General features: G+C 41.0%; 1 protein-coding gene across 3 annotated transcripts; it reads left to right on the forward strand.

The window, feature by feature from the left end:
- The first annotated feature begins 124 nt into the window (after positions 1 to 124).
- LYSMD2 (LysM domain containing 2) lies at positions 125 to 27,178 on the forward strand. 3 transcript variants are annotated; one of them, XM_072962421.1, is made up of 4 exons: positions 125 to 239; positions 13,343 to 13,818; positions 25,230 to 25,561; positions 26,592 to 27,178. In XM_072962421.1, exons 2-4 carry the CDS (start codon positions 13,540 to 13,542, stop codon positions 26,632 to 26,634), a joined length of 654 nt encoding a protein of 217 aa, XP_072818522.1. In that variant the 5' UTR covers positions 125 to 239; positions 13,343 to 13,539; the 3' UTR covers positions 26,635 to 27,178. The 3 variants fall into 3 exon arrangements, with proteins under 3 accessions (XP_072818522.1, XP_072818520.1, XP_072818521.1); XM_072962419.1 differs by having other exon boundaries at positions 134 to 280; XM_072962420.1 differs by lacking the exon at positions 125 to 239 and having other exon boundaries at positions 13,084 to 13,818.
- Positions 27,179 to 27,181: the final 3 nt, after the last annotated feature.

Raw genomic sequence — 27,181 nt, forward strand, 5'->3', positions numbered from 1 at the left:
AGCGGAGCAGGCTGGGAAGCGTAGTTCCGGGCGGCGCGCGGCGGGCGCGCGGCGGGCGCGCGGAGGCGGGACCCCTGCCCGCTTGGCGGCCGCCCGCGGCTTCCCCACAGCCCCTTCCCCTTCAGGCGACCTCGCCCAGAGCCTGCGTTCCGACCCCGTAACCGCTCTGCGGGCGAGGAGGACCTCAGCCTTGGTACCAGGCTGTGCGGACTCTTGAGAAGCTCGGCGCTCCAGACAGGGTGGGTGGCTAAGGCTTTCTGAGCTTGTGAGGAGCAGTTGGGTGAGTGAGCATCTTTACGTGGAAGCCTTGTTCACACGGGCTCAGTTCCAGACCAGGCCGGCCCTAGGTTTACTGGCTTTACGCGGGCCTGGGGCGGGGCATGCGAAGGAAGAGTAGCTGGGGTACGTGCCTGGGGGTTAGGGAGGTAGGGGATAGCGAGGCTGACCTAAAGATTGTCGGCGAGGACGTTCGAGAGCCCACGCACACGCAGTGGCTTCACTTGTGGAGAGGCTGGGTAACAGCCTCTCTGAGCCTTAGCATCCTCATCTGCAAAGTAGGCATAAAGCTTGAGACACGTGAGGACTAAATGCATATTAGGTGCATATGTGAAAGCACCTGCGTCTGGCACTTCGCACGTACTCGATAGAGGTTTTCTCCTCAGGAGTTACAAGGGAGCACTTGGGCACACTTCCTGCCCAGAAAGCCCTACGTGTGTATAATGCTAAACCGAAGATAGCCAGCCTCTTTGGTCTGGGTAAATAAATGTTAAAACCCACCGGGTTTGCTATTGTCAGCCATTTAACCGGCTCGCTTCATCCTGAATAGGTACTGTGATGTGTCCTCTCTGCCACTTTCTTGGGAGTTTATAAAGACAGAGGAAATACTGTCTTGTCTCTGAAGCATGGAAGTGGGATGGGGTAACAGAACAAAGACTGAAGTTCTGAAAATATATGGCATGATAGGATTACCTTCTAGAAGATTTTTCTAATTAGATGTGATATCACTCCTTTTTTGAACCCTTGCTGCATACTTCCAGTGCAATATTTCACATTATGGTGGAATTTGCATCTTCCAGATGTGGTGGAAGGAAAATGAACTAAAGGGGTGGATGCTGCATTGCTGGCATAATCTCTGAAATAGGCAAAGGGTGAATGGAGGTGAAAACGTCATAATCTGGCATGACCTGTGCGGTAATCATGTGATTAAAAAAAAAAAGTACTGCAGAGAAAATTCCATTTCGGAAAATTGTAGCATCACTTTGCATTTGTGAAAGTACTTTCATATCCATGTTTTTGTTTGATTTTTGCAACAACCCTATGAGATGCAGAGTGGGGATTTTCTTTGGAGTTTTAAGAGGCACAGAGAAGTGATGAGTTATTCAAGGTCATGAAGCCTTCTCTCCTTCCACCTAGCCTTCCCCAAGGAGGCACTCTCAGCCTCCTTGACATTTCAAAACAGGGCCATACCTTCCCTGGCAGGAGAGCCAACTGGGAAAATAAAGTTAATTCCCCAAGGCTCTTTGAAACTATCATGGTGAACAATGGCACACTGTAGTTGCTGGCTGAGAGACAAATGTTTCCACTATCAACTGTGATAGACTACACCCTGGGCCTCCTCACCAGAACAACAAATCTGAGCTGGAAAGAGTTAAATGAAATGGAGGTGTGACCAAACCAGTTTCAATCTCATTCCTAAAATTTCCTGTGTATTTTGTCATTCCAAATGTCTTGTGTAACAGACCAGAGGTCTTTGACATTTTTATGTTGTGCATTTGTCACAAGTCATAGTTTTCTGTTAAATAAGAATAGGATGGCTTAGAGATCAAGCTTGTAGCTTCCCTGGAGAAAGCTGATGGTAAGCATAAGCGGAAAATAATAAACCAATTTTGTTCAGATTAGAAGAAAAGGTAGCAAAGGTTTGATATAGCAAAGATACGTGGTGGGGTACTATCTTTCTCTTTGGCTTTCCTGTGGTTCCTCACAAGGAAGATGCCTGCATGTGATGAAATGAATGGAGCATTGCTTCAGATAAAGACTGTGAAAGGAAGCAGGCATCGATATGATTTCTTAGGTGGAAGTCATAATTGGCAGCCAAAACAGAGGTACAAGAGCTAACCAACAGTCCCAGTCCTACTTACATGAAAATGTAAAACTGGAACACAACTCCTAGAGCTGAAAGGGATCTTACAGATCATCTTGTCTGGCCTTTTCTTCATGCAGATGAGGAGGCTGATATATCAACAGTAAATTCAGAGGGGAGGGTATAGCTCAGTGGTAGAGCACATGGTTAGCATGCACCAGGTCATGGGTTCAGTCCCCAGTACTTCCGTTAAAAAAAAGAAATGGTGAGAAAAACCCAGTAAATTCACAATGGAATATGTAGCATGCCTCATTAGAAACATGTAGTAGATACTGTTGTTTGCCTGCTCAGCATCCATTCCCCCCTTCCTTCTATACAGAAGCCTGTTCAGATGTTCACCCATTAGGGAACATGACCTGTTACCATCTCAGAGGCACACTGCTAAACCTATCATGGGCAAAGGAAATAGAATCCTGTTGAGTGGCCACTGAGAGATTAGGGGTAGGCACGTGACCCAGTTCTGGCCGATGAGACCCGAGGAGGGGGTCTGCTGAAGGCCTTCTGGGAAAGGTTTTCTTGCTCTTAAATAGAGCCATACAGGGAAACATGCCACCATCTCCACGGGATGTTGTTGCATCTGGCTTTGTTACCTGAATCTAGAATAGCTATCTTAGAACCATCAGGGGATCCAGTCTTAGGACAAAGCCAACACACTGATGATGGCAGAGTAAAGAGAATGAACTTGGGTCTGTGATGTTGTTGTTGAGTCAGTAAATCAGTCAGCCCTGGTGCTGCCCTACTTCTGGATTTCTTGTTATATAAGATAATGAATATCCTTATTGTTGAGTCAATTTGAGATACAGCTTTCTGTTACTTGAAGCTGAAAGAATGCTAGGTGTTACAGATGAAATATGATAGTAGGTCCTTTGGATGGACTGAAGGACTACTTCCCAGAGTTGATACAAACAAAACCCACAGCCCAAGGCAAAGGCTGGGATATTAGCACATAATGGATAGAAATATGCATTTTAATTGTGGCTCAACTGTGGTTTCAAATCCAAACAGACCTGACTTAAACCCATGTATTTATTGCCTGCTTGACTGTGGTCAAATTTCTTTAACCTTTCCCAGCCTCATTTTCTTCATCTCTAGACTGGGGGTAATAGTACCACACGGGTTTGTTATGAAGATGAAATGAGATCATTTGTGTCAAGTATGCTACAAAGGATAAGCACTAAAGGAGTGGTGACTATGTTGATGAACCATGAATTAAGTCATATTTATGGTGTAAGTGGCAACAAGCATTTCAAAGGGAATCACTATATAATAGTGATCATGTTAAATGGCACCACAGTGATGCAATCAGCAAAATCCAGAATGTGGGAAACTCTCCATGACAACCCATATCCTCAATAAATAAATTGCAAGACAAAGAAAGAAAGAAAGAAAGAAAGAAAGAAAGAAAGAAAGAAAGAAAAGCCTGTAGATACATAGAAACATAAGAGACAATGACCAAATGCAGTGTGTCAAGCTTGATCTGAACAAAGCAGATGTTGAAAAATCACATTTATGAGACAATTGGGGGAAATGTGAACATAGGATATCTGATTATATGAAGGTATTTTAAAGTTGTTTGGATATGCTAATGGTATCATATTGTTTGTCTTTAAAGAGTTCTTATCTTTTGGAAAGATACTACTGAATATTACTAAAAAAATACTGAATATTTACAGAAGAAGTAACAGCTGAGATTTGCTTTTAAAATAATCCAGTGTGAGCATAGTGGTAGGGGTGCAGGGTGGGAGTGTAGATGAAACAAGATAGACCATGACTTGATAATGGTTGAAGCTGAGTGATGGAGCGTTATTAAACCATTCTCTCTGCGTTTTGGGGGTACCTTTTGACCCCTCTCCTTGTGATAAGAACTTTTTAAGATCTACTCTCTTAGCAACTTTCAAATATGAAATATAGTATGTTATCTATAGTCACCATGCTGTACATTACATCCCCATGACTTACTTAATTTATAATTGGAAATTTGTACCTTTTGACCCCCTGCACCCATTTCATACACTCCCCGCTCCTTGCCTCTGGCAGCTACCAATATGTTCTCTGTGTCTACGAGCTTGGTTTTTTGTTTTGTTTTTTAGATTCCACATGTAAATGAGATTATACAGTAATTATCTTTTTCTGTCTGACTTATTTCACCTAGCATAATACTCCATCCGTGTTGTCACAGATGGCAAGATTTCATTCTTTTTATGGCTGGATGATCTTTGTTTTTTTAAAATACAGCTTTATTGAGATGTATTTCCATACCATAAATTTACCCTTTTAAAGTGTACAATTCAATGGTTTTTAGTATAGTCAGAGTTATGTAACTGTTATGTAACCCAGTCTAACTGCAGAACATTTTCAAAACCCCACATTACATATTAGCAGTCACTGTCTTCTCCCTACACTCCCAGACCCTGACAAACACTAATCTATTTTCTATTTTCTCTGGATTTATTTATTCTAGGTACTTCACAGAAATGGAATCATATAACATGGGGTCTTTTGTGACTGGTTTCTTTCACTTAGTATGTTTTCAGGGTTCGTACTGCAGTATGTTTCAGCACTTCATTCTTTTTTATGGCCAATAACATTTCACTGTTTGGATATACCACATTTTCTTTATTTTTCAGCTGATGGACATTTAGGTTGTTTCTACTTTTTGGCTGTTATGAATAATGCTGCTATGCACATTTGTGCATAATTTTTTGTAGAGACATATGTTTTCATTTCGCTTGGGTATATGCCTAGGAGTAGAATTCCTAGGTCATATGGTAACCTTATGTTTAGCATTTTGAGGAACTGCCAAACTGTTTTTCAAAGTAGCTGCATTATTTTATATTCTTACCAGTAATGTGTGAGGGTTCCAGTTTTTCTATATCTTTGCCAACACTTGTTAATGTGTCTTTTAAAAAAGTATTGTTATAGCCATCTCACTTGGCATGATGCGGCTAACTATTGTTGATTTTGATACCCGTTTCTTCAATGACTAACGATGTCAAATATTTTTTCCGTGTACTTATTGGCCATTTTTATATTTTCTTTGGAGAAGTGTCTATTGAAATCTTTTGCCTGCTTTTTAATTGCATTATTTCACTTTTTATTATTGATCTATAAACTTTTTTATATGTTCTGATTATAGTGGTTCCTTATCAGATATGATTTGCATATATTTTCTCCTATTTTGTGGGTTGTCCTTTTTTCTGCTCTCTTGTTAGTATCCTTTCATAAATGCCCTTTATCAGTTTGAGGAAGTTCCTTTCTATTCCTACTTTGTTCAATGCTTTAAACATGAAAGGGTGTTGAATTTCATCAAAGACTTTTTCTGTGTCTGTTAAGATAATCATGTGTTTTTTTCCCCTTTATTCTACTAATATGGTACATTACATTGATTTTCAGATGTTAAATTAACTATTCATTCCTGAGATTTATCCTACTTGGTCATGGTATATAATCCTTTTTATATATTGTTGAATTTGATTTGCTAGTATTTTGTTGAAAACTTTTTGTGTTCATATTCATAAGAAGTATTGGTCTGTAGTTTTCTTTTCATTTAATGCTTTGACTAGTTTTGGTATCAAAGTAATACTAGGCTTACACAATGAGTTAAGAAGTGTTCCTTCCTCTCCTGATTTTTGGGAGTATTTGTGAAAGATTGTTGCTAACTCTTTAAATGTTTAGTAGAATTTACCAATGAAACCATCTGAACCTTGGCTTTTCTTTGTTGGAAAAATTTTTTTTGAATTGGAGTACAGTTACAGTGTGTTAATTTCTGATGTACAGCTCAATATCCCAGTCATGCAATACATATATCTATTCATTTTCTTATTCTTTTTCATTAAAGGTTATTCCAAGATATTGAACATAGTTCTCTGTGCTATACAGAAGAAAAAAATTTTTAAGATCTATTTTTATATATAGTGGCTAACATTTGTAAATCTCAAACTCCCAAATTTATCCCTTCCCACCTCCTTTCCCTGGTAACTATAAGATTGTTTACTATGTCTGTGAGTCTGTTTCTGTTTTGTAGATGAGTTCATAGTGTTCTTTTTTTTTTCTTTTTCATTTTAAATTCCATATATAAATTATATCATATGGTATTTTTCTTTCTCTTTCTGGCTTCCTTCACTTAGAATGATGATCTCTAGGTCCATCCATGTTGCTGCAAATGGCACGCTTTTATTCTTTTTTATGGCTGAGTAGTATTCCATTGTATAAATATACCACAGCTTCTTTAGGAAATCTTAAAATTACTAATTCAGTCTCTTTGGTTGTTATACATCTATTCAGAATATGTATTTCTTCTTGAGTTTTTTTTTTGGTTAGTTTCTGTCTTTCTAGGAATGTATCCATTTCATCTAAGTTATCTAGTTTGTTGGCAAACAGTTGTTCATAACATTTCTTTATTATCCTTTTTATTTCTATAAGATCAGTAGGATGTCCCCTCCATTCCTAGTTTTAGTATATGTATCTCTCTTTTTTTCTTGGTCAGTCTAGCTAAAGATTTGTCAATTTTGTTGATCTTTTCAAAGAACCAACATTTGTTTTTGTCAATTTTCTCTATTGTTTTTCTAGTCACCATTTCACTTATTTTTCCTCCAATCCTTTTTAGCTTTATTATGGCCCAGATGGTTTCACTGGTGAATTCTAACAAGAATTTAAGAAAGAAATGATACCAATTCTCTACAGTCTCTTCCAGAAAATAGAAGCAGAAAGAATACCTCCTACCTCATTCTATGAGGCCACTATTACCCTAATACCAAAACCAGACAAAGACATTATAAGAAAGGAAAATTAAAGGTCAGTATCTCTCTCATGAAAAAAGATGTAAACATCTTCAACAAAATATTAATAAATTGAGTCCAACAATGTATAAAAAGAATCTTACTGAAAAAAAAGAAATCTTATTATGTGGGATTCATTCCAGGTATGCAAAGCTCGTTTAATGTTCAAAAAATCAATTAATATAATCCATCATATCAACAGGCTACAAAGAAAAAAATATGATCATATCTATAGATATAGAAAAGCCATGTGATAAAATCCAACATTTATTCATTCCCAGCAAACTTGGAATAGAAGGGAATGTCCTCATACTTAACGGTGAGAAACTAGACGCTTTCCCCTAAGATCAGAAACAAGGCAAGGATGTGTCCCCTCACTATTCCTATTCAACATCATACTGAAAATCCTAGTTAATGCAGTAAGACGAGAAGGGGAGGGGAGGTATACACAAATTGGGAAGGAAGAAGTAAAACTGTCTTCATTCATAGATGACATGATTGTCTATGTAGAAAATCCCAAAGGGATTATAACAAGGTTATAAGTTACAAGGTCAGTATACCAAGGCAATTGCTTGCCTGTAATTATAATTTGAAATAAAAAACACACCATTTACTATAAAACCAAAAAAAGAAAGAAAGAAAATACTTAGTTGTATGTATATCTATATGAGGCAAACAACTTTAAAACTCTGATGAAAAGAATCAAAGAATATGTAAATAAATGGAGAGATATTTCATGTTCATAGATAGAAAAACTCAGTATTGTTAGGATGTCAGTTCTTCCCAAATTGACCTATAGATTCAGTGCAATCCCAATCAAAAGCTGAGTAAGTTATTTTATAGATATCAACTAATTAATCTCAAAGTTTATATGGAAAGGCAAAAGACCTAGACTAGTCAATACAATACTGAAGAGGAAGAACAAAGTCAAAATACTATTAAATTTCAAAACTTACTCTAAAGCTACAATAATCAAGACAGTGTGGTATTGGTGAAAAAATAGACAAATAGATCATTGGAACAGAGTAGAGAGCCCAGAAGTATACTCACACAGATATAGTTAACTTACCTTTGACAAAGAATCAAAGGCAATTCAATGGAGAAAGGATAGTCTTTTCAACAGATAGTGCTTAGCAACCAGACATCTGCAAGTAAAAGAATAAATCTAAACAATTCTTTTCACCAGTCACAAATATTAACTCAAGATGGATCACAGACCTAAATTCAAAACACAAAGCTATAAAACTTATGGGAAATAACATAGGAGAAAATTCAGGTGACTTTGGATTTGGTGATGGATTTTTTTAGATACAACACCAAAAGATTTGTGAAAGAAGAAATTGGTAAGTTGAGCTTTATTAAGGTTAAAAACAGCTCTGAGAAAGACACTGTTAAAAGAATGAAAAGGCAAGTCACAGACTGGGAAAAATATTTGTTGGCAAAGATGTGGAGAAATTGAAACCCTTATACATTGCTGCAAATGGGAATGTGAAATGATGCAGCTGGTATGGAAAAAAGTTTGGTGGAAAAGCTAAACATAGAATTTCCATATGACCCAGCAGTTTCACTCCTAGGTATCTATCCAAAGAAACTGAAAGTTAGGACTCAGACAGATACTTATACACCGATGTTTTTTGCAGCATTATTTACAATTGCCGAAAGGTAGAAACAACCCAAGTGTCCACCAGCAGATGAATGGACAAACAAAATGTGATATATCCATACAATGAAATATTATTCAACCATAAAAAGGAGTGAAGTTCTGACACAGGCTACAACATGGATGAATCTTGAGGAGATTATGTTAAGTGAAACAAGCTGTACACAAAAGGACAAATATTTTAAGTTTCTATTTATGTGAAATATTTAGAATAGGAAAATTCATAGAGGTAGAGTGTAGATTAGAGGTTACTGGGGCTGGGGGAAGCAGGAATAGGAAGTTATTGCTTAGTGTTTATAGTTTCTGTTTGGAGTAATGAAAACATTTTGGAATTAGATTGTTTGATGGTCACACAACATTGTAAATGTAATTTATGCCACTAAATGTATACTCAAAAATGGTTAAAGTGGTTAATTTTATATTAGATATATTTTTACCACGATTAAGAAAACTGATCATGTAGTATGAATGTGAAGAAAACATCGAATTATACACTTTAAATGGGTGAGTTGTTTGGTATGTGAATTATTTCTCAATAAGGCTGTTAAAATATGCAATTATATAAATATGGCACAATGTACTTACCAGTTCTGCTAATGAATAACTGATCGTTTCCAGTTTTTGTTATTCTGAATGATGCTGCTATGGACATTCTCACGTGTGTCCTGATATATAGGCATAAGATTTTCAATGGGGCATATATGGCTTCTAGCACTGGAATTTCTGATTTGTAAGGAACGCACATGTATAGTTTTGCAAGATAATGGCAGAGTGTTCAAAGTGACTGTACCAAATGGTACTTCTCCCAGCAGCGCATACTATCTTTACCCGTACCTAGTCTTGTCAAACTTAGCTTTTGTGAATCTGATGAGTATAAATGAGTTACTCTTCATGGTCCTAATGTGAATTTTTCTGATATTAATGAGGTTGAGCATTTTTTTATACATTTAGTCACAATTATGATTTTTTTCTTCTATAAAATTCTAGCCATGCCATTGGATTATGTCTTTTTCTTATTCTGTAATAATTAGCTCTTTAAATATTCTAGATATTAATCTTTGGTTGGTTGCATATGTTACAAATAAAACAGTCTTTGCTATCAGGATTTATGCAGTTTCTGAACTCAGATAGCCAAGATTATAAAGATATTATAAAAGTGTTAAAGTTTGCTTTTCCCAATTATATATTTAATCAGTCTTTGGTATACAGTATCTAGCTTCATTTTTTTCCCCACATGGATGACTAATTGTGGCAGCAGCATTTACTGTCGTAGATTAACTTCTTTGTTATGTGTGGGTCTGTTTCTGGGCTTTCTCTGTCATATTTGTGCTTCCCAGCATCACTACCACAATGGCTCAGTTCTCATCACTTGTTATAAGTCTTGATGATTGTGAAGGTAAGTCTCCCTTCCTCATTCTTTTCCAGGAATGTCTTGGCTCTTCTTAGCCCTTCATCTTCCATGCATATTTTAAGATAAGCCTGTCATGTCCTTAAAGAATCCTATAGGGATTTTGTTTGGAATTTGAATGAATTTATGTTTTAGTTTGGAAAGGATATTTTCAGTATTTTGCATCTTCTCATATATAAACATGGTATATCTTTATTTTTGTTTACATCATCTTTTATGTCCTTTGCCAGAATGTACTAATTTTTCTATATAAAGCATGCTTCTTTTTTGTTAAGTTTATTCCTAGATTTTTTTTGTATCTAAAAGGTCTTTTCCACGATATTTTGTTTGATTGATGCAATTAGTATTTGCACATTGATCCTGTGTCTTACAGTTTGAACAGTTCCAATGTAGACATTATTTATGTTACCTGTAAACATTTTAGTATTGCTTATTATTGGTAAATAACAGATAATCTTCATTTCCCTTTATCCCTCCTTTTCTTATTGCATTGACACAGGCCTTCAGAAGCATTAAATGGAGTAACAGAAGCCTTCCTTTTCTTATTCTTGCTCTCAAAAGAAATGCTTCTAATGTTTCACCATTAATAGTGAAGTTTGTTCTGTGTTGTAGGTAGATACACATGAAACTAATTTTGAAGTTCTGTTTGAAGAAGGAAAAACAAATACACAAAAAAATTCAATCTGAGCTGCAAATTGTAGATAATAACTTTCATTCTTTGGATTAGGAGAAAATCGATATAAAATTCACAGGAAGGCTAGATATTTGGAAAAAGCCCAGATCTATCTAGGGAAAAACAACTCACAAAGAACCCTAATCCTAAAATATCAAATAAGTATTAACTCAGAGGAGGGTATAGCTCAGTGGTAGAGTGCACGCTTAGCATGCACAAGGTCCTGGGTTCAATCCCCAGTACCTCCATTAAAAAAATAATAAACCTAATTACCCCCAAAAAATCTTAAAAATAATAAATAATTTTTTAAAATAAGTATTAATTCAAGCCAATTAATTTCTGAAAGCTAGAGAAAACTCCAGTGAAGATCATCACAAAAAGGAATTGTGGAGAAAATTCTGAGAGTTGTGTAGAATTTATTTCAGAGCATTTTACAACTGTTATGGAGTAAACTGTTCTGGAGAAATTGAAAATAATTAGGGACAGCTTAGAAATTAGCCCTAGTAAGAAAGAAGTGAGATGGGTTTCACATCTCTGTACATTTTTGGTGGCAACTTTTCCCCTGCACTTTTACAGATGCCTCGGTCATTCTGTAAAGCAATTAAGTGATCATCACCTCGCCTTTTTGCTTCCTGGCTCATTTTCTGCCTCATTAGGTATATTGTTCCATCTTTTGGGAATCAGTGATGCTCAGTCATCTCCCTGGTTCCTTATTTAGGCGTATCTTTCCCCAATTTACTTCAGCATTTCCCGAACTGTAGAAATTCTGATTAAAAAGGAATTCCATGATCATATAAGTTTGGGAAATAACGGTGTCAAACAAAATCCAATAGCTTACTTTAGGACTCCTAGAGCCTTCAGTATGCTGATATGCATTGTGAACCTCCAAAATAGAAATATAGATTGCTGCATTTCCCCCAATTAAGCATGGAACCTTTTCTAAAGACCACCTAACAACACACCATAGAACCCAGTTCTTAATCTTCAAATAAAAACCTCTAGTTCTTCAGTAGACTTTCCTTTAGTGGAAGATGCATTATGTGCTGTCTCTCTACTAGACTGTCAAGTCTTTGAGGGCAGTTTCTTTTGTTATCTTGAAGTATTACTTGATCTCATTTCCAGAGGGGTTCTGCCTCTTTCTTAGGTCCTGGGATAGGCACACTGGATACCACCCAAAAGTTCATCTATGGTAGACTCTTGCTAAACAATCTAATTCAGCTTTCAGGATCTTTTTACTACATCTCAGTTTAACCACTTTTGATGGTTTATTCAAGGCACCGAGCTAGGCATTTGCTGGAGCTAAAAAGAATGAGTAAGATCTATTTACACCTCCCAGGAGTATGTATAGAGGACATAGGAATAAGACAAGGACATCTCACAAAATAGAAGTTAACTGCTAAACAAAAGGTACAAAACACCTTGAGGTTCAATGGAGAAACAACAATTGGGCATTTGGGGAAGGGGGTCAGGTGAGAAGAAGGGGGAAAGACAGAGAGTATTGGAAGAGTGGCGTTACAAGTGGAGGATTTAGCACATGCAAGGCATGAAGGTAGGAAGAAGGGGCAAGTTCAAGTGGCTCTGTTTGGCAGGAGCATATGGAATTTGCAGGGTGAGTTGTAGATAGGGTATGGCCAGAGCGTGAATAATAAAAATGAAAACAAGAGCTTGAATGCCAGTGTGAGTTACGGTAATGTTGTTGTCCATAGGGAGCCACTGAAGAATTTTTGAATGGGAGGGTGATGAGGCGACCACCTGTTCCTCCCATCCTTTGTCCTGTCTCCTCTCCTGAGATCTAGTTCCCTTGCCTCTGTCCAGCACAGCAACACGTCGAAACTTCAGCCAACGAATTAAACATCCAGTCTCCTAACCTGCCTATAGGGTACCTCCTCTTGGAGAGCTGTCCAGAGTACAACAGAATCCCGGGCACTAGTTTCCAGTAAATGCGCATCCACTCTGGAGAATACTATCAAAAGCCAGAAAGTTGAGGCAAAGGTGTTCAGATGAAGAATACAGATAAGAGACCAATGATGGTTTTAATGATAAAACTTTGGGGAGTCATGATTTCAGGATATTAACGAGGAAATTGATAAGGAGAAAAAAATGGATGCAGATAGTGAATTCTATGCAGCGAGCCAGGAAAATGGACTGTAGCTATTCAAGGCAGCGCAGGGCTAAAATTGGCACTGGTGTGCAGTGAAGAGCGAAACCAAAAGAACTGGAGGGTTAGTTTGAGGTCACCCACCAGGCTTTAGAAGCATCTTTCTTCCTGGAGTGTTGAGCGCAATGAACCCTCCAGGCTGTTGAGATGGGCCTGGAGAAGCTGTGTGTGTTTAATGGTCTTACTGGGTAATTGGGTGGGACTGGGAAGTGCCCTTGGCAGGAAGAGCTCGAAGGTTTGAGAAAGCTGGCGCCTGCTGGGTAATCAATAAATGAGGCAGAGCAAAGCTTTGCTGTTTTGCTGTGGGCAGGGCAGGGCTCTAACCAGACTCCGTCGGCCCTGCGCGGGGTTCCACCGGGGCGGAGGGCGCCGAAGGATGAAGCCCTCGTAGCCGCACGGCCGCGCCGGGTGGTTAGCGCGCCCCGCTCCTAGCACCGCAGGGCCCACTGGGTCCTGGCGCGCAGGGTGGAGCCGCGCGGTTGGCAGGGCAGCTGCCGGAGCTCGTTTCCCTCTCCCTCCTTGCAGGTGCGCCGGGGAAGGCGGCACGCGGAGGAGCGGGAGCCTGCCATGGCCAGCCCGCAGCTTCCCGCGGCGGCCTCCAGCCCGCCGCCCCCGCGGAACGGCCCTCCGCAGCCCCTGTGAGGAGGAAGAGGCGGCGGCGGCGGCGGACGAGGCGCCGCCCCCTTGGCGAGCTTCCCGACCCGGCGGCCTCCGCAGGACCCATGGCGGATTCCTCGCCCGCGCCGTCCCTGCGGGCAGGCGGCCTCCGCGCGCCCCGGTCCTCAGCCCCCTCGCCGCCGCCGCCGTCGCCGCCGCGCTCGGGCTCCGAGGCAGAGGAGGCCGAGCTGTCGCTGAGCCTGGCTCGCACCAAGACCCGCTCGTACGGCAGCACGGCCAGCGTGCGGGCGCCGCTGGGCGCCGGCGTCATCGAGCGCCATGTGGAGCACCGGGTCCGCGCCGGCGACACGCTGCAGGGCATTGCGCTCAAGTACGGAGTCTCGGTGAGCAGGGCGCGCCGCCGCGGGAGGGGGCACCAGGGCTCGCGGTCGGGCGCGCGGGTAGCAGGGCGTCGAGGAGGCAGCCATCCGCGTTCCCCCTGCACGCCTGGCGGCTCGTCCCGGAGCCCTCGGCCAGCGCGCGCTGCGGGGACGGCGACGGTCGCCAGAGCGGCGGGCCGCCAAGGCTCCCTCCTCTGGTGTTGTGCATCAAGTTCCCGGTGCCTTGCTCACGCTCGGACCAGATCTGTCGCGTGAGGAAGGCCAAAGAGGACCAGGGCGTTGGCACCACCACGAGCCACTTTCGCCCGGTTTTCAGTCCGGGTCGTACTGCTCTATATTCAGTGAAAGCCGAACTGGGGTGTGAACTTGGGCGGAGAATTTTGTTTTGTGGGTAAACAAGGGCTGTGATGAGTCAGGAAGGGTACAGTTGTTCCCGCAGGATGGTTCTGGTTCTATTGATGCTGCTGCTTTATTCAGAAGTGAAATTACACCCCTGGGCCCACTGGCAACTGTGAATGTGACACCTGTCGCTAAGCAGCAGCCAAGAATGTGGTCTAGGTGAGCTGGAGAGCTGTGTTTATTATAAATTTATAAGTGTGTGTGTCTTGGGCCTATCGCATTACACCTCTGGGAAGGACATAGAAACCTGAGGGAACATACTGTTTCATTAAAATTACTTATAATTAACTCTGAACTAGGTGATGGCCTTTTGAGTTCTGTATCAGTTTTCAACGTTCTTTTCTGAAGCACCCTAGACAGCAGTGGGAAGAGAAGTGATCTTATCTTTATCTTTCTCTTCAAGTGAAACTCTTTCCGGCCCTTCACCAGTGACAGAGACTAAGTAATCTATTTTGTACACTCGAGCTGGTCTGTGTTTACCTGGCAGGTCCTTCTATCATTTAAACATTTTGAGGGCAGGGATCTTGTTGCGCGGGCATGTACAGACAATATCATGCCATGAACAGTCCCATCCTGCCCTCCTGGGAGAGTACGTAGAACTTCAGTTCTTATATGTGCATTCATGGGGCCTGGTTTGAGTCAGAGCCAGAGGAAGGCAGCCTTGGGAGGTATGGGTAGCTACCTTCTGCTGAATGCCTGCTGTGTACCAGGCCTTGCATTTGCCTTGCTGCATCTTGTTCTTATTCAATTTGATTTTCCTAGTGAGCCTTGGAGGTAGGTGTAATTAATCTCCTTTTTACAGATGAGAAGATGGGTGAAAGGTAAGGATATTTTCCAAGTATGCTTGTTCATTGAGACCAGATTGAATTAGCACAGTGATAAAGCATTTGCTTTGCTCTAGATATCACTTCTGATTTCCATCCTTATTTTTATCCTAGTCTCATCAAGAGCTCTTTTAGCATCTTGGTTACTGAAGAAGGGAAGTCTTTCCTCTCTGGTTTCTATGCATCTTACTTACCAGGCCAGGGTGACTGCACCTAGGAATCCATGATATCCAGAGAAGTGTTATTTCCCTGGTCCCTACCTGCAGCAGTCTCCCTGCACCCCACTGCCCTCCGTGGTTTCCATGGGGCTGCTCAGAGCTCCTAAACATCAGCTCACTGCAGTTCTCCACCCTGGATCAAATGCTTTCTAATCCCCATTTTTGCTAAAGTAGAGCCTTATCACCCCTTTTCATTAAAGTGTAAATCAGATTTTTCATTACTTTATAAAGACTTGATTTTAAGACGTTGAGCTGAAGCATACTGAACTGGGAACTATAATCGGTAGCCACAGGTAGTCTACTATAGGGTTTCTCATCCCCAGCACTATTGATGCTATGGACTGGATAATTCTTTTTTTTTCCCAGTAGAGAAGCATTATATTTGCCTCCTCATTCAGTATCATAATAGGCAGGCAATGTCTCTGACAATCAGAATATCTTTTTAAAATTTATTTAATTTTTTTTAATTGGAGGTACTGGGGATTGAACCCAGAACCTTGTGCACGCTAAGCATGTGCTTTACCAGCAAGCTATACCCTCCCCAAGAATATCTCTTGAAAATATCTCACTTCTCTTTAGTTTTTAAACTAAAACTTGTACATATGGTGCAAAAGATAAATTATACTTTCATTGTACTTTAATGCTTTTCTTCAGCCAGACAACAGACACAATAAAAATTACATGAAAATATTTTTTCTGTGTTTTGATTTCTTGCCAGAGCATTGATTGACTCTTGGTAGGTTAGAATTTCTTAATTGTAATAACTTCCTTCATCAGTAGCCTTTTGAGGATATCAGCTCCCAGATGAACTGTTTTATCTGTATACTTAATTCATAAATCAGCTAACTATTTGTGTGTAACTAATGTACTTTTTTTTGAGAGAATCGTATTTCCTTTCTTTCTTTTTTTATTGAGTTATAGTCAGTTTACACTGTGTCAATCTCTGGTGTACAGCCCAGTTTTTCAGTCATAGATGAACGCACACACATTCACCCCCATACTCTTCATCGTGAGCCACTGCAAGATCTTGACCATATTTCCCTGTGCCAACAAGTATAAACTTGTCCATCTATTCTATATATACCAGCCAGTATCTTATAAATCTTGAACTCCCAGTCTGTCCCTATCCACCCCCTCCCCCCTGGTCTGGATAATTCTTTGTTGTGGGGTGACAGTTCTGTGCATTGCAGGATGTTTAGCAGCATCTCTGACCTCTGCCCACTAGATGTCAGCAGCACCCCCCACCTGCATCCAGACATTGCCACATTTTCCCTGGGAAGAACGCACTTTTAGTTGAGAACTGCTGGCTTATTACATACATCATTTACTTTGGGCCCTGAGCTCTAGCTGGTGATATTTTTAGAGACTCTTTCCAGTGGTTATATGACACTAGTGAAAATGAAAATACTTGCAACAGTGAAGTGATTTGCTTGCATTAGCAGCTACAGATATTAATTGGATTTACTCATTGAAAAGTTGATATTTTAGGTGGAGGCTAAAAAGGCAGAGTTTTTCTCATTCCCCAACTGAACAGAAAGAAGTTGAGTGAGTTAAGTTTCTAATATTGACTGCCAAGGTCATCCACAGCATATTTAAACTGTTGTTTAAAGGAGTAGGTGATGAGATGTTGGAGATTTAGAGACCCAATGTGGTGCACCTGGAAATTAAGTCAGTCCAGGCAAACAGCCGACTTTAACATTGCATGTCTGGTGAGAGCAGAGCACAGCTCTGCATCTTACTTAGAGGAAAAGGAGCTCTCAGGGAAGCCTGGCTGTTCACCACAGCTCCCTGGCCAACCCAGCTAGGAGTCCAGGAAGACTTCAGTCAGTCCCTTGGTGGGGGAGATAAGTAAGAGCCAGAAATATTTTAGGGACATGGAAGTTCCCAGAACAGAGACTCTGACAGGGGGTGAAGATGGAGGCCTGGCTACCCATCCAGGGTTGCCAGGGGAACAAGTTGGAAACTGTTATATGAAATAGTACTCAACAGTTAGCAGCAGGGTACATCCCAAGATGTGAAAATAGATCTGTGTTCCTCAAACTTGCCCAGATAGAAGGCCCTAGGACAGACTAAAAGAAAGGATCCGAGCTGACCTTGAGCCTACTGGATCAGAATATCCAGTAAAGGAGCCCAGGAATGCTCATGCTGTACGAGTGTGGCCTCTTTGCTCGTTCCCAATGCACTGTCCCTTCCTGAGGTTTTTGCACTTGCTGTTCCGTCTGTCTGGAACACAGCACACAGGGCCCACTTCTTAGGGGTGGGACCAGTGCAGCCACACGGGCCCCAGGCTTAGAAAAGCCCTATACTTAATGCTCTGCTGTTGCTGTCTTGAGATTTTTAGTAATTTGTGAATAAAGGCCGCACATTCTCACTTTTCTCTGGGCACCACAAATTATGTAGCTGATATTGGCTGGTTGACTTGCTCCCTCACTGCTTTCAAGTCTTTGCTTAAGTGTCTCCTCCCTGAGGCCTTCCTGGCTACTCTGTGGCAAATTGCAACCCTCCTTCACCCTGGTGCCCCTCCCTTCTTTCCTGTTTGCTCAACAGCATCATTCATCAGACTTTTCTTTTCTTTTTTTCTTTCCAGCTTCTACCTTTCTGGTGATACATTAGTGAATAAATAAAAATCCATGCCCTCATGGAGCTTATAATTTAGTCAGTGGAGATAGCAAGTAAACAAACAAAATGTACATGTCAGGTACAGATAAGCAAAAACAAACAAACAAACAGGGAGAGGAGAAAGGGCTGGCGGAGGTGGCTGTAATTTAAAATGGTGTGGCCATGGAAGGAGGTGTGGGAGGGAGCTGTGCAGATATTTGTGAGGACCATTGCAGGCAGAAGGAGCAGGGAGTGATGCAAAGGTCCTGAGGTGGGAGCACAGTCGACAACTCTCTGGCATAGCATTGGCTGGTGCTTAGAACGCACTGAGGTGTATTTGGACCAGATCACTTTAGGGGTTTGAAGGCCATTGTAAGAACTTAGGCTTTTTCTCTAGGTGAGTTCGGAAGGATCAGAGGAGATTGAGTAGAAGAATGACATGATCTGACTTTTGAATTGGGAGGATCACTCCGGCTGCTGCTTGGAGAATAGACTGTATAGGTGGGATGAGTGCCAAGGCAGGGAGGCTAGAGAGTTTGGAGGCTTTCGTAGGAATGCAGGTGAGCGAGGATGGTGGTGTGAACCAAAGCAGTACAGAAGGAGGTGGTGAGAAGTGGTTGGATTCTGGATGATTTACTGATATACACTCTACATTTTCTGCTTATTTGTTTACTGTTAGTTTGAGTATCTCCGCTCTAGAGATGGGCCCAGGGCTGTGAGAGGCTTCTCTAGAGGAAAGAAGAATGTTCACACTGAGGAACCTGGCTAGGCCTATCACCTTATGGACCCTAGTTCTTCTGCCTGTGACTTAGGAAATATCTCAATGACCCTTCTCATCATCCCTTTTAAAGCCATTCATAGTTATTAATAACTGGCATTCATTCTTTCTTATCTTTTACTGAGCCCTGTGCTAGATGTGCTACAAGATGATACATGCTGTTTTCTTTTAAATGTGGTGAGATTGTTGGCTACTGCTTTCCACTAGCCTGTAGCTACTTGAGAAGCCAGGGAGCTTGTCTGATTCATCTCTGTATATTCTGTGCCTCGCCTGGCACATGGTGGGTCCTTCTCACACGGGTGGCCTTAATCCAGTGGACAGCCTGGCCAGTGTGAAATCACTAGGCCCTAGGGTTGAGCAGACCCTCAAAGACTGGGTCCAGGGTAGGGTTTGAGTCCAGGCGGTACAGCCGGCTTGACTTGAATTGCAAAGTGTGATTTGAGGCCAGTTCTCTAACCTACAGAAAGAAGATTGCTGGTGCTGGTGCTGCTGCTGGTACTGCATAGCTTGCTTCGCCCTCTTCCACCAACACTGGGTCTTTACATTGAATTAAATGTGGGTTTAGATTTGAGCATCTCTACCAGAGTAAGAGGCATTGGAGGAAGTGGGTCTGGGAAAATGAAACTACTAGGGCTGAATTGAGAAACTATTAAATATAGTTCGGATCTCAGACACGAACTTAGCTGGGCTGGAATTTCCCTGGCTATGCTTATGTCCACTGAGACATTAAGTCCCCTTCCCTAATGCAGCATTCTAGATTTTGCTATGGCTTTTGCGAGGATTCTAGCTCTTTTCAGTTGGATGCAAGCCTCTGGAGGAAACTGACCAGCTCCCTCCCAGCAGCCACTGTGAACTTTGTTTGGAAGCCTTGTATAGAAACAGAAAGTAGATGAGAGGCAGGGAGGAAACCTATTATTTGCATAAACTTTTTCTTTGACTTTTTGTTACCCCCAAGAAATTTCCCTGTCCTCTGCCCTCTCCAGACCATTGCCCACAGTGTCCTCAGTCATTTCCTGTCCAGTTTTATCCCTGGAGTCTTCTCTTTCTCTTCCAATGAGCTACTCAGCCCACTTGCTTCTTAACACTTCCCCTTTCAGAAGTCAGCTTGCTGAGAAAAGGTGAAATGATTGGCATTTTAGGGGGAACAAATGTGGTGAGTTAGAAATGTAAGTGTATGTAAACCTTTCGTGTTTATAACTTTATCCTCTGCTGCTGCTGGAAACTGTTGACCTTTCCTGGTCAAAGGGAAGAGAACCATAAATAAATAGTGCCACCTGTAGAGGGAGGTATGGTAAAGTAGCCCTTAGCAGTTTACGGGTTTTAATACATTCTCATGCATTCTTTATTGAAAAACAGGTTTCTTGAAGTATAATTTACATATCACAAAATTCACCCATCTTTAGTGTACAATTCAAGAATTCTTAGTAAATTTACAGAATTGTTCAACCATTACCACAATCCAATTTTAGAGCAGTTCCATCACCCTGAGAGGATCCCTGTGCCCATCCCCTTCTGCAGTTCCAGATAACCAGGAATCTGCTTTCAATCTATAGATTTGCCTTTTCTGGACATTCCATAAATGGACTCTCATATATTTCCTGAGCTAGCGTGGGAAAGAAATCAGTCCTTTTCCTCATTCACACATGGCAAGGGGAGAGTCCAACTGCCACCAACACCTAGAACTTAATAGGAGACAGTGAGGTGAGGAGGTTGAAACCAGCACTTATTGAAAATAATCCTGAGAGAATTCTTTAAGTCTTTTTAATCCTGTAAAATGATAATGATAATCAAATGAAAGTTGTATGTATATGGAAATATTTTATAGGCCATACAATGCTGTGTAAATGTTATTATGTATCCTGAAAGGATAAGGGAAGGGTTCGTCTTTTTTTGAGAAATGGAGAGGAAGAAAAAGAAGCTCTGAATGTTGCATTCGTGGTGCAGCAGGTGACCTGATGGAGCTAACCCAGGTGGCCTTTGGGGAGAGTTCTTGGTCATGCCCAGCGGTAGCTGTTGAGATAACTCTTGGGGGAAAGTTTTGTGAGTTCCCACCAGAGTAAACCCACCATTATAAACTATTTACGGGGGAGTCATTTCAAATAAGCTGTTGATGGCATTCATTCTGCCTAATTTCACCATGGTTGACCTTGTGGCCATCTTGTCAGCTCTCAATTACTGTGTAATCTGCTTCTTAGTGAGCAGACTGTAAATTTCATTGAGTCATGCTATTCAATTCTGATTAGGAGAGACTTTTAAAATGAAAGTGTGGTTGCTGTTTCTCAGCCCTAGTCATCCGCCCTCAAGAAACATAGGGTAGTTCCGCATCACTCTGAAAAGGTCACACTTCCTGTTATCGGCATGAACTGGGTGGTAGGGAGCATTGAACAGAGGGCAGGTGGGAAAGCCGTAGAGTTTTCCAGCTCCTCCTTGTTAGATCAGGACTTTTCTTTGTTTTATGTGAGGTGAAATTCCCAGAACATCAGTCCCAGCTAAGTTCAGATGAAAGTATAAAACATTCCAAAGCAAATTAAAATATCCCTTCACTGTTTGGGGTTATTTATATCTCTTGCCTGTGTGATTACAGTTTCTCCCATACCTGGGCTTCCTGTCCACTCATGCCTCTCTCACCAATCCATTTTCCACAGCTGGAGGGATCTTCAACTGTAATCAGATCATGTTAACTCCCTTCCTTCACCCTCCAGGGGCTTCTCATCACATTTAAAATCAAATCCAAATTTTATTGATTATATGAGTGGCCTGGAGCTTGCTCATTACTCCCTACCGTTCAGCCACACCGTTTTTTGCTGTTGTTGTTTTTTGTGGGGGCAGGTAATTAGGTTTATTTATTGATTATTTTTAATGGGGGTGCTGGGGATTGAACCCAGGACCTCATGCATGCTAAGCACACACTCTACCATTGAGCCACACTGTTTTTTTCCTGCTCTCAGGCATTGCAACTACTCTTTCTGGCTGGACGCCTTTTTTTTTTTTTTCCTGGCTTTTTGCTTGACTGGTTTAATTCCTTAATTTACTACTGATAACAGAGTTTGGAGCCTAGGCCTTTCTCACTTTTAGCCAAATTTAATGATAGCTGCTAACATTTTTGAGTGCTTCCTGCCATGCACTATTCTAAATGCTTTACTTGAATTAATTCAATTCCCATAATGATCAGATTGTGTGGAAAGTACTGTGACTTTCCTTACTTTATAGAAAAGAAAAAAGACATAGGAAATAGAATGTGGTAAAGCCAGGATTTGAACCTAGAAAGTATGGCCCCAGAGCCCTTGTTTCTAACTACTACCTTATATTAGCCTCATTTATCTGTTTTCACCTTCAATTTCAAATGTGCCCATCCATAGATGGTTCCCATCTTGATGCTATGTCTGGATATCTCTGATGTCCCTGATGCTGGCATCCATGTGTCATCTTAGAGTCTAGACCGTAAGGGTCATCTTAGAGTCTAGACCTTAAATGCTTGTGGATGACGCTGAGATGGAGATGAAGCAGTCCCCGGCATCAGGAAGCTCATAGACTAGTTAAAATAGGCAGGTCTGTCGGTGAGCCCGGGTACAACGGCATGCACACGGGCTGGGGGAGCCCTGCCCTTCCCTCCTGTGGGCTCCCTGACTACACCCAGCCTTTGACTCAGCCACCTTGTCCTGTGCTCCCTGTCATCGGCCCCTTGCCTGGCTGTGATGGCCTGTCTTGCTCTGAGTGACAGATGTGTTGGTCAGGGTCCCAGGCAGGGTCCCTACAGATATAGGATATCCGTATCCTGTACAGATAGCATGCTCCGAGGGTGTGGCCAAAGAGAGTTTAATGCAGGGACATTTAGAGAAGTGTGAATAGGATTAAGGGAACTAAAAAGGGATGGTAAAACACCCGAGATTAGCAACAGCAGCGAGACATCCTGGCCCTCAGGAGGAGTGGTGTCCCCGACACCAACACTGACACCCATGAGAGCAGGAGGCGTGGACACGGGGCTGCCTGGCAGGAGCTCTGCCGTAGAGGGATGCAGGCACCAGAGTCACAGTGTGATCATTCTGCCGGTGCCTTCCTTTGGAACACCACCTGGAATTCTAAGGACCAGGGGTTTGGAGAGTGTGGTTCTGAAGAGGTTAGCTTCCTAGGGTCAGAACTGGCTCAAGAGGAGTAGGGGATGGATGGGGAGGTGAGGGTGGGTTTAAAGGGAGAATTATCAACACACCAGATAACTTCCTACCCCCTTCTGGTTACTTCTCTGACTTGTATTAATTAACTCATCCATCCAGCCATCCATCCATTCATCCATCCATCATTCTGAGCACGTAGTGTGTGTAAGATCTTTGTCAGCCCAGTGAAGCTGTAGAAATAACAGGTTTTGCCCTGAAGGAATTCAGTTTATTCGAGTTCTTTAACTTGCTCAGATCTAAGCCTAAACTAGATCAGGGATACTTAGGATTTTTAAATTTAAATTTCGTCTCTAAAATGCACCTGCCTATTCAGTATGTTCTTTCTCACCGTTGCCTTCTCTCCTTTAACTAGAAACTAGAACACAGATGACCACCCTACACAAAAGACACTTTAATGTAGTAGCTTTAAAAGAAAAATAAAAGAAAGCTTTGAATGTACTATTTGTGTGGATTCAGCTTATAGTTAGAAAGCAAGGGGAAACAGGATCCATTTATTTGACTGTTTTTTTAGGGTCTTTGAAGCGGAAACCTAATTGTTTCACTCCATCAATTTGGCATTAAAGGATCCCAGAATTGGGTTCCATTAGTCATGTACTTTAATCCTGGTGTTGTATGGACTTTGGAATCAGACAGAAATTCCAGCTCATACATTTAAAGGGCCGTGTGCACTTGGTCAAATCAGCCATCTCTTGTGTGCCTGAAGTTCTTCAGAGAAAATGGAGAGTAGTCAGAACCATTTCCTCAATCATTCTCTCTCTCTCTCTCTCTCTCTCTCTCTCTCTCTCGTCTGTAGCTACACATCTGTCTCTACCTCTACATCTACATCTTCCATGCATGTATATGTATAAATGCTTATTTGATCCTTCCAACAACCCAGTGAGGGGTAGATGATACCTGTTTTGCACAAGAGGAAACAGGCTCAGCAAGAGAAGTAACAAGTTCATGCTCAGACAGTTCGTATTGGTGGAGCTGGGGTTTGAAGCCAAGCCTGTCACATTCCCAAGCCCGTGTGTTTAGCTATTGTACCAAACTGTCCTGGTGACGTACCTGACAAGAAAGAGTTGGGGTAAAAATCAGATGGTACAGTGCTTGTAAAGAGCCTCGCATGGTGTGAGTTCCTAGGCTGGGTGAGTGGAGAAGTCTGCAGACACACGACAGTACAGTGTGATGAACCTAAGAGTAGGTGTTTCTTGGTCAGCTCTGCACCAGCATAGTTTAAGTCCTGTCCACACTTAACCCGCATTCGTGGACTTAGGCATGCCACTCAACCATCTGGAATCTCCCTTTCTTCATTTGTTAAAAGGAGATGATAACATCTAGCTTGCAGAACTGTTAGGAAGGTTAAGTGAGGTCACATATGTAAACTCCTTCTCCCTTTCAGCCCTCCCTTCCATCCCCTTTGCTGTGGTTTGGAGGAAGCATCCACAGGCTGTGAAGGAGTCTGAAGTGATGAAACCTATATTAAATTCTAGCTTCTTCATCTAGCTTCAATCATCTTCATTGTTTGATTCCATGGTACATAATCTCCTTGAGTTTTGCTTCTTTTATTTGTTAAGTGGATCTTCAGACACCTGATCCATAGCGTAGAAAAAATGAGATACTTTGTGCAGAGTGCTGCCTACCTGCTCTCCCTATCTCCCCACTTCTACTTGTTCTTCAAGGCCCATCTGAAGTCAGAAGGATCAAAATCAGAACCCCACCTTGTCCCTGAGGCCCTTCTTAATGACTGCAGCCCCGGCCTACACCACGCTTCCAAATTCCCCTTGTACTTACGTCTTTATCACTTCCTGTGTCCATTATATTTACCAAACACAATTCTGGAGACAGGAAACACTCCTTAAGGAAAAACCACACACTAGGAAGTTTTTTTAAAAATCAGATAATGGAAATGTTAAAATAAGATTGAAATGTATTAAATAAGTGCTAAATATTCTACATTTTTTAACTTTGTGGATTTGAAGCTGCTTGGTAAAAGCTGCCTTGTAGGGAAAATAATACAGCAGGGAGGAAATCAGTCTTTCTTCTTGTAAAATTGTGAAAGAGAATTTCTTGGCATCTCTTGAAATAACTAGGGGTATCTTGGGAGGTGACTAAACCTGAATTAAGAGTTTCAGATCCAGAATACAGATTCTGGAGCTTGACCAAACCCATATCTCAGCTTGGCCACGTACCAGCTGTGACCTTGGGCAAGTTATTTTTGTTCTCTGCCCTGAGTTTCTCCATGCATAATAGTACCTCCGTCATAGGATGAATGTAAAGATTAAATGAACATGTATTAAGCCAAAAAAAAAAAAAGAATTTCAGATTCAGAGAAAGCATTGCACACATTTTGCTCGTGGATGTTTTTAGTTTGTGTTGTGTAATAAGCCCTACTTTTAGATTTATTTATTTGTAACTCTGTGTTGCCTTTTCTAAAATATTTTAGATGGAGCAGATTAAAAGGGCAAATAAACTGTTTACCAATGATTGTATATTTCTGAAGAAAACTTTGAACATCCCAGTTATATCAGAGAAGCCTTTGCTGTTTAACGGACTTAACTCGGTAGATTCTCCAGAAAACGAAACTGTCGATAGCAGTTTTTGTCATGAAGAAGAGCTGGTAGCGGCTGGGGAAGACCTCTCTCCTCCCAGTCCTCAAGAGTCGGATGTTCAGCCCACGCAGCCTGAGGACGTGTCAGCCAGAGATTTCCTGCAGAGGCTGGACTTGCAGATTAAGTTATCAACACAGGCAGCCAAGAAACTAAAAGAAGAGAGCAGGTAAAAATACGCTGGAAAAATGTCAGAGGCTGAATAAATTACTCTTCAGATGTTGCTTGGTCAAATTTTCTTTTCTTTTTTTGCTTTGAAAACTGTATTTTAATTCTAGAAAGTCATTTTTAATATAAAGTCTATACAGAGCTACTGCATTCTGCATAAGGCTTTATCTGTTGCAATGCTTTTGTCTTTGTTACTTATGACAAAAAGTTTACTTCTTTGCTTTAATAGTGTAACTGTCTAGCCAGCAATTCTGGAGCGCATCCAAGTAGACGTCTAGTTGACACTCTCAGAGGAAGCGGTGCCCTAGAGTATACATCTAAAATACTGTTCCTTATAAAATGTGTCAAGGACATTGCTATTTGTTACCAGGTGTTTCCTACAAAAGATGTCACGTGAGCTTTTTCTCTTTGTTCTTTAAGTTGGTAGGAGGGCAAACCTATCTCCTGTAGAATGGTTTCCTTCTTCCTTTATGATTCCAAGAATGGCATGATCTATTGTGTTTTCTTTTTTGCCCTGGCTACCAGGAAGCTTGCAGCCAAAATTGATGCTCAGTTCAATTACCACAACATTTCTCATGGTTAATGTATTTATACCCTTCTCCTTTCCTTAGTCCTGATTTTTAATTTCTATTTTATTTATATTATTGTATGTATGCCTTTTGTTGTAGGTACCCTAAAGCCTTTTGAGAAAAAGGTAGAATATTAAAAATATAAACAAATATAAATGTGAATATAATGAATTTATAATTTAATGTAACTTTACATAATATAAACAAATGCAAATATATAACAAGTACCATTCTTTATTCCAATAACTAAGACAGCAATAAAATGGAGACAGTGAGGCATACCTTAATGAGTATTTGCATTTCCTACAGCTTTGAAGGCACACATGATGTTATAAGTTGATATACTCCTGCCCTTCTTTGGCAAGTGGATATTAAGTTGTATAATGAATATATGTTAGTTTTCTGAGTGCAGTTTTTACACACTGATTTATGCTGTATTTCTTTTTTCTTTTTTTTTTTCAGAGATGAAGAAAGTCCCTATGCAACTTCCCTTTATCACAGCTAGATGATCAGGGGGCATAATCTAACCTGGGTTAAGAGATGGTTGGATCATAAAGAAATCAGCACCTGAAGATTCAAAAGCATCCCTTTTGGATTCTCATAGCATACGTCTTTAAATCACAATTAAGTAGTTCCATCTTTGGCAGTTGCACTAAAGTGATTAGTGACCTCGGGCTTTCTGTAATTGGAAGTCTTTATTATGGCATGATAGCAAAATTGTATCCTAAAGCTCATCACTTTTGCAGGTGGTGGTAGTTTTTAGACTAGCTTTTGTAAATACTAGTTGACATAAAGCCTCAAAGACTACATATTCAAGCTAAAAACAATGTTTATCTCCTGAGAAATCCTAATTATGTGAAAAACATGATTGCTGTTTAAGTGATGCTGATTTCGCTATGTGTTTATAACTTAAGTGCAATATATATATATATATATATATTTCGATATGTGTTACATATTCTGCATTGCAATAGAGAAACAAATTTTGTCTGCTATTTTGTAAAAGTAAGCTATGAAAGTCTGAATAAGAAAAATAAACTATGTTTTCATAT

This window comes from Vicugna pacos, chromosome 6, assembly GCF_048564905.1.
Source record: "Vicugna pacos chromosome 6, VicPac4, whole genome shotgun sequence".
In the NCBI taxonomy this organism is placed as follows: Eukaryota; Metazoa; Chordata; class Mammalia; order Artiodactyla; family Camelidae; genus Vicugna; species Vicugna pacos.